Below are 7,423 nucleotides of genomic sequence, written 5' to 3' on the forward strand. Positions count from 1 at the left end.
CATCTTCAGTATTTACAAGTTTTAGCTCTTTCCTTCTAATATCCATACTTCTAACCTTTTTTAACATTAACTACAATTTGACAATACTTCTTCCCTACTAAAAATGCTCAAGACCATTTTTATTTGTGGCATACTGTTATTTTATTACAATCTTTTTGAGGCAAAAAGGATGCACCTAGAACCAAAAGACACTGGAATCTGATTTAAAATGAAGCCTCAAGAAATAATCTCTCTGGAATAATATTTAGGATGGCTAACCCAATTTCAATAAAACATGTTCTAATTTACATATTAAATTTCTATTCCTCGATATAATGTGCCTCAAACACAAATATTCAACCAATTTTCAAATAAAATAAACCTAGAAACATGAAATACTTCAGTTAAAAAAAAATACAATAAAAATACAAGTCCCTAAACTGCAGGTTATACCACTGATGTGAATAGTTTATGAAATGTAGTTAATAGAAAAATCTGTAAAATGTGATTGGATATTAAGTGATACCTCCTTTCTTCAATTTTGTGATTAACAGGTCTTTTATTGGTAGTAAACTAGAGCAAACAATCAGAATAATACATATGCAGTATTCAGTACACACAATAAAAGTTAAAGAAATTCAAAACCTGTAGAAAACAAAACACTGGAGAAAAATCATACAGCTGAAGAGATACAGTGGTAAAGGTCCTCTTCATCCTTTGATTACAGCTTGTACTCTGTACCAAACAGAACTTACCGGACTTACCAAAGTAAGAAATACAGACTTTTTAGTACTGAATGTATTTAGGAGGATTAAACACATTTTCTAAGAATCCTGCAATGACAAATAGGTGACCCTTCAGCTAGTAAAGCAGACTTAAGGGGGGAAAGCGGGGAGAGGAAATTAACTAGTATTTTGTAACCATTTTTAATAATTTCTTATTTTCCAAACACTGCTTTCATAACAGAAGTGTTTTACACTTGCACAATATTAATTACTTTATTATACATGGAAGCCTGTGGTAGGCTGATTACACAATAAGACTGCAAACAACCAGTGGTACTTTTCTGACGTCAGAAGAGTACATAAGACTGAAACATCACCAAAAGTACATAAAAAACTCATCAGCATAAACATCAAAGTACATTAAAAAATATAATCAGGAAAAAAATACAATTGCTAAAAAGTGGTTTAGAGCAGAGCCACTGTTTACCAGTAGCTTCAAACGGCAATTAGCGTTCATAGCAAGTTTTGATGACTTTACAAGACCCCTGTACAATACTGACTAATGCACCCTTTTAAAATGTACATTAAAGGCTGCCATTTCACAAAGAGGTTCTGATGTCATTACTAAATACAGACACACTCTGATCCCTCACACTAGCTATGTCAGCAGTTGGAATTACCACCTTATTAATATCTATAGCTCTGAGTACGTGGGGTTTTATTATACATGGAAATATGTATGAGTTTTGTTTTTAAAAAAGGTAGAGGGGATGTTTATCCTATTGTTTAGTATTTGGATGCCATAAGGCATATAAAATGCATAATGAATTATCTACTGGAATGTAAACCATTCTAAAATTGAAACTGTCAAGATATGGAGAAGAGGGAACAAGGAAGGCCCAAAACTAGAAGAAAGAGGACAGGTTAAGAATAAGAACAAAAAAAAAGCAGAAGTGTGGGTGATATGTAAAAGCACAGACAAGAGAACAATGTTTTTAGGCCATGTATAATAAATACCACATACCCCAAATTTCAAAGAATCATGTAATTCCAACCTGGGTTCCAATACTGAAACCAACCAACCACTTGGGTTTCAACACTATGCTAGATGTCAGTAGATCTTAATGGAAGTACAGCCTTGTTACAGTCGGGACAAGGAGAGGGTGCTTTTTTCTTCTTCTTCTTTTATTAAAGCTATCATTCCAGGCTTTGATCAAAGATCCAAGAACATTTGTTCTACCAGGCTGGAATGAATTGGTCTGGAAGTTCAGAGTACACTTAAAAGCTGCAACAAAATATAGGTAGCCAACATCTCAGAATTTTGGATCAGCCCAGGTGGAGACAGCAATTTGAAATGTTTTCGATCCCTTACTTAAATGATGAAATGCATATCATACTATCTGTAAATTGGATATTCCATTACAGCGATAACGTACAGAATTCCCATGCGTTATTACACTTTCCTGAGAGTAAAGCAATTAGAATAACCTTAATCCTAGCAACAAAGTTTTTTTTGTGTGTTTTCTTTGTTTTGTTTTTTTGTAGGGTTTTTTTGTTTTGTTTTTTTTTTGCATTTAACTTTTGGGCTATTCCCTGACGATCTATACACGTAAATTTGATTGCTAAACGTTGTCACTTTGAATGTCAAACTATTTTTAATCTATTGATTTTGATTAAAAATCATAATACAAACAGAGCTAAAATCACACTAACAAAATAAACTAAATATGAAAAGTTGCATTGAAAGGGCATTACATTATTCTTAATAGGATCGTGTAGAAACATTCCAATGGCAGTGTTCTCAAAATAAAACAAAATTACATTAGAAGACCTCCAGCCTGATCACTTTTGGGACCTTACCTGTAACTCTGGCTGGTGGGTGTCTTTACTCTTGTACTACATGGCTCACTTACATCAGACATCATATTTGTATACCCTGAGAAATCTGACACTGAAGTCCTTACTCTATGGTCCACTTCTCCATTAGAGTTAGTGATAAAGGTCATTGGCACCCTGCTGCCCGACTTAAACTGAGAACCAAATGCCTGTGCAAAGTTCTCAATCTGGTATGTTGTTCTAGGCTCTATGTCTTTCTGAGGATCTATCTGGCTAGCTAACTCCTGAGATGGAATCTGAAAGCTTGTTGAGGACTCTAAGTTTTTCTGTTGTTCCTTCTGGCTAGTCAATTTCTGAGATGAGGACTGGAAGGCTGATGAAGTCTCTAAATTCTTCTGAGACTCTATCAGATCATCCAGCTCCTGGGAAGGTGTCAACTGCTGATGTGTAGCATCCAAAGCAGATAAATAAAGACCTGGCTGAGATCCAAACAACATCCCAAAAGGAGGCTTTGGCAATGAAGATGGCAACACTGAGGTAACAGATTGGCCGAAACCACACTCCAAAGGAGATGTAGTGTATATCTGTTTTTCTGGAAATAAAGTGTGGTTGTGGAGAGGTGAGGACAAACTGACAAACTGGAAACCGTGTCCAAGAGTAAAACCTGCATTAGTGGATTTTTCAAAAGCCTGTTGGAGGTATTTGGAGTATTCTTGCAACATGGTCGCCTTATCATTTGAAGGCGTTTGGGTGCCCGGGCTCAAATTTTCCTCTTGAACCAGTTCTGAGTGTTCTCCTGAGGTGTGTAAATCCACTCGTGGTTCCGTTATGTTGAAAGGATCTTCTTTCTGGCTTTCTGATTTGTTGGAGTATTGATCCAAAATACTTTGTAAAACCTCATCAGGAATTCCAGACTTGTCATGACAAGACTTAATTTCAGCATTTAGAGCTGAGGAGTCAATAAGTGACAATGGGGCCTCATTGTCCAAAATGACACCTGCAGACTGAATGACGGACTGCTGGGAGACCATGTGTCCCACATTTATGGAAAAGGCACTGTTGCTGCTGGCAGTTGGTAAATATCTTCTTTTCTTTGAAAACTGCATGGCGTCATCATAATTACTACTTATTTGACCTTGTTTTCCACTTGTACTTTGGAGAAGACTAATGGTCTCCACACTATTATTCGATACTATGCCAAGTGAGCCACTTGGTTTCCCAGACAAGGACTTCTGTCCAACTATGTCTGGCAATGGTGACACAAAATTAAGGTAGCTTTTATCTGTACTCTTTCTGCTTCCTTTCTTAAAGATCAGTTTTGGCACCCTTTTCTGCAATTCATCTATCCCAGTGCCAATTATGCCTCCGCTGGAAGACGCAGTAGGCATTTCTACGGAGTAGCTCTGCATGTTGATATTATTGGAAATTGGTGATTCATTTGTTTTACCAGTCTTGTGTTCCTTATTTTCAACAGCTATGCTTTTTGACTTCGTTTTCCTCCTTGAAGAACTTGTATTTCCCTGAGACAACACAGCCAGATTACCCATGTTGTTATGGTTTGATGACCCAGGTTCTGCACTGGCGGCTCCTTTCGCTATGGCTTCACCACACGTGCGCCTGTGCTTCAACAGCCTATCCGTCCTTGAGAAATACTGCTGGCAAGTGTCACACTTGTATGGCTTTTCTCCACTGTGCGTCCTCTTGTGTCTCTCCATGTGGTACTTCTGGATGAACTTCATGCTGCACTGATCACATCCGAATGGCTTCTCCCGACTGTGGATCTTCTCGTGTCTCTGCAGCAGGTATTTCTGAATGAAGCCCATGCTGCACTGGCTGCACTGGAAGGGCCTCTCTCCCGTGTGGATGAGGACGTGCCTCCGCAGGTGATAGGAGCTTCTGAAAGCAGCGCTACAGTGATCGCAGATATGAGGTTTCTGACTCGGGGAGAGGATGGCGCCTTCTCCGTCTCCGACCAGAGAAGATCTGGAAGATGCGCTGGGCTTCCTCTTGGCTTTGATTCCCTGAGATTCCGGCTTTGGCCTCTTCGCCTTCTTGACGTGAGTGTCCTGCTTTGGCTCCTCAGCGCCGGGGTGGTCATCAGTCCTGCTGCCGCCGCCGAGCAGCACGTCGCGGGGGTGCTGGGCGGGCTGCTGCTGCTGGGCGTGCTGGTGGAGAATACTGAGGTCCTGGATGACGCCGTGGCCGCCCCCTTCGCCGCCGCCCAGGCCCGGGGGTCGCTCCTCGGCCCCGGCGAAGAGGCCCCCGTAGTGGTGGTGGTGGGGCTGCGGCTCGTCGGGCTCGGCGGGCTTCTCCTGCTTGATGCTCACCAGGGATTGCAGGAAGCCCCAGGAGGTCCTCTGCGCCGGGAAGGCCGCCGACGCCGCCGGCTCCTTCTTGAAAGTCATGTCCGGGGCCGGCGGGGGGGGCTCGGCGGCCGGCGCCGCGGGGGGCAGCACGCACGGCGCGGGGGGGGCGGCCGCCGCGGGCCGGGTGAAGCTGGTGACCGGGGGCAGCCGGTGGTTGAACAGGACCATGCCCGGGGGGAAGGAGGGCTCCATCTCGGCCCGCCCGCCGGGGCCGGAGCCGCTGCCGCCGCCGCCGCCGCTCAGGAGCCCGCCGCCGACTTTCATGCCCCGGACGAGGCCTGGCTGAGGAGAGGGGAGAGCAGGCCGTGGGACCCGGCCGGACCCCCGCCCGCCGCCGCCCGCCCGCCCCGCGCGCGCGGCCCCGCGCCCCCGGCCCGCCCGGACCCGCCCCGCCCGGCACACTTACGGTACCGCCGCCGCCGCCGCCGCCGCCGCCGCCGCTGCCGCCTCCGGTTAATAAAAATAACGCCGTCCTCTCCACAATGGAATTAAAAGCCTTCCCCGCACTGCGCAGCCGCGGCGCGGGGCCTGCCGGGAACTCCCCGGCCCGGCCGGAGGGGAGCTCGGCGGGGCCGGCGCGCCTGCGCCGCAGCTTCCGCCCGGTCCGCCTGTCAATCACCCGGGCGGTTGGGCGGAGGGGCGGCCCCGGGCTCGAGGGGCGGGGCCTCGGAGCCCCCGGGAGAGAGGCTTCTGAGGCGGAGAGGCGTGATTGATGGGCCGCGCCGAAGGAGGGGGACGTGAGTCAGGCGCTCAGGAGGCGGATCCCCGGAGCGTGGAGACACGCGGGGCAGTGCTGCGGCGTGGCTCGGGGCTGGAGGGAGAGATGGGGAAACTGAGGCCTGGGGGGTGGGGCTTGCTTCTTTTCACAGTATGCAGTCCGAGTATTGAGTCAAAATCCAGACCCAGAAGTGGGTCACTGAGGGCTCTTTTCATTCTGCCTCAAAGCATGAAGCTTCAAATGCTCAACATTTATTAAAACGGATTGCTTCTGTTATCCCTCGGTGGTTGGAAACACTGTCATAATGGGCACGTGTCCTTTGCATTTATAGGAAGAGCCTACTTTGGAACCGCAATACAGGTACCGTTGCAAAAAAAAAAAAAAAGTTGTCTTACTGCCAACCTACCTGAAGGCTACTGGAAAAGGAAAGCGCGTGTAATCCAGGTGCGGCAGCCCTGTAAAACACGCCCACAGACAGGCTTCATCATCATCAGCTGGTATTTAAATGCCCGCATACCTGCTCAGGCTGGCTAACAAGGCAGTTTGCCACGTTACATAGCTGCCTGGCCTCTTGTGTTGTTTATGAGAAACTGACCACCAGGCCCTTCTAAGATCTCTACTAGGACCCACTGTGCCCTCCCCCAGCGTAGAATACGTCCTGAGAAACGCAGCAGAATTACCAGTTTTTCTCTTACGGGAAAATTCCACAGTAAAATCTTGAAATCAAAGTTAGATCAACAAAAATCAAACAAATATTTATTCAATGCCTAATGTACACAGGGCACTCACTTTCCTATTAAGCATGCAAAAATCTAAACCAGCAACTGTCCTAACAAAGAGTATTTATAAATCAGACATTTCTTCATAAAAGAACTAGAACTGTGACAATAATTTATTTACATAGTATATTTTCTTAATGAAATTACAAGTCCATTTTCTCACAATATTTCTAGCTAAATAACTTCTCATAATTAAATCATAAATGACTTTTCTGAGAAATTTCACAATTGAAACCATAAGGGTTATTAACTAATTCTTATGGGCCTCTCTGAGCCTGCTCAAAAACTTAAAAGACAATATTTAATGAGCATTTTGAGATAAGAAATATTAGTATTTTTCTAACTCCATGTAACTACATATAAGTATTCTGCCACTCCAGCTGTGAAACTTTAATACTGTCAAGTATGGTTAAGTGTTAAAAGAAAGACTGAAAATTCAAAAACTTAAGGCAGTCGTAAAATATTAGTCAATGCCTATGAGAAATGAGGCTGTCCCTTTATTCAGGGTGTCGGTGTTTAATGGTAAGCTGGATGCATATAAGCTAGTCCAAGCATGAAGGGCAGTGGGACACTCATATGAAAAGCCAACTTTGTGCCTCAGTTATCAAGATAAGAAACCTGTCATTTCTCTCATTCACTCTGTCAGCCTTGAGATACTCCAAGCAGACTTACCTCTGTGTAGTACACCCCATATATCAGGAAGATGAAGAGACCCTGTAAAATAAAATGGAGGGAAAAGGCTGTTAACGCTAATCATTTCCGCAGTAGAAATACCTGAAATAAACTTTCCTGGGAACAGACAAAAGAAGACACACTTCATCAAGGTCAATTTATTTTTCTATTTTTCAACATTAGAAGCTGTACCTTGAGCATTTATAAGATAACATACCAGCACATCACTTAGAGCGGTTATGCTGTTCAATTCTCTAGAAATAGAAAAATAAAAATACTGTCTCAGGTACATAGAATATTAATTAGAAAAATCAATATGCTAGTCTCTGAAAGATAGCTGCATAATGA

The 7,423-nt window shown here is 44.2% G+C and overlaps 1 protein-coding gene across 2 annotated transcripts; it reads right to left on the reverse strand.

The window, feature by feature from the left end:
• Positions 1-518: 518 nt before the first annotated feature.
• ZNF281 (zinc finger protein 281) lies at positions 519-7,110 on the reverse strand. 2 transcript variants are annotated; one of them, XM_058533754.1, is made up of 3 exons: positions 7,076-7,110; positions 6,031-6,079; positions 519-5,188 (listed from the first exon to the last, which is right to left on the reverse strand). In XM_058533754.1, exons 1-3 carry the CDS (start codon positions 7,093-7,095, stop codon positions 2,561-2,563), a joined length of 2,697 nt encoding a protein of 898 aa, XP_058389737.1. In that variant the 5' UTR covers positions 7,096-7,110; the 3' UTR covers positions 519-2,560. The 2 variants fall into 2 exon arrangements, with proteins under 2 accessions (XP_058389737.1, XP_058389738.1); XM_058533755.1 differs by lacking the exons at positions 6,031-6,079; positions 7,076-7,110 and adding an exon at positions 5,313-5,449.
• Between the last annotated feature and the right edge of the window lie 313 nt (positions 7,111-7,423).

Source organism: Diceros bicornis, chromosome 38, assembly GCF_020826845.1.
Source record: "Diceros bicornis minor isolate mBicDic1 chromosome 38, mDicBic1.mat.cur, whole genome shotgun sequence".
NCBI classification, from domain to species: domain Eukaryota; kingdom Metazoa; phylum Chordata; class Mammalia; order Perissodactyla; family Rhinocerotidae; genus Diceros; species Diceros bicornis.

Coding starts and splice junctions, on each gene's coding strand:
- ZNF281 (XM_058533754.1), bottom strand. CDS start 7,095: ATGGGGTGTACTACACAGAG. Junction 6,080..7,075: donor ATGGGGTGTACTACACAGAG/GTAAGTCTGCTT, acceptor CGTGTTTTACAG/GGCTGCCGCACCTGGATTAC. Junction 5,189..6,030: donor CCTTTTCCAGTAGCCTTCAG/GTAGGTTGGCAG, acceptor CCCTCTCCTCAG/CCAGGCCTCGTCCGGGGCAT.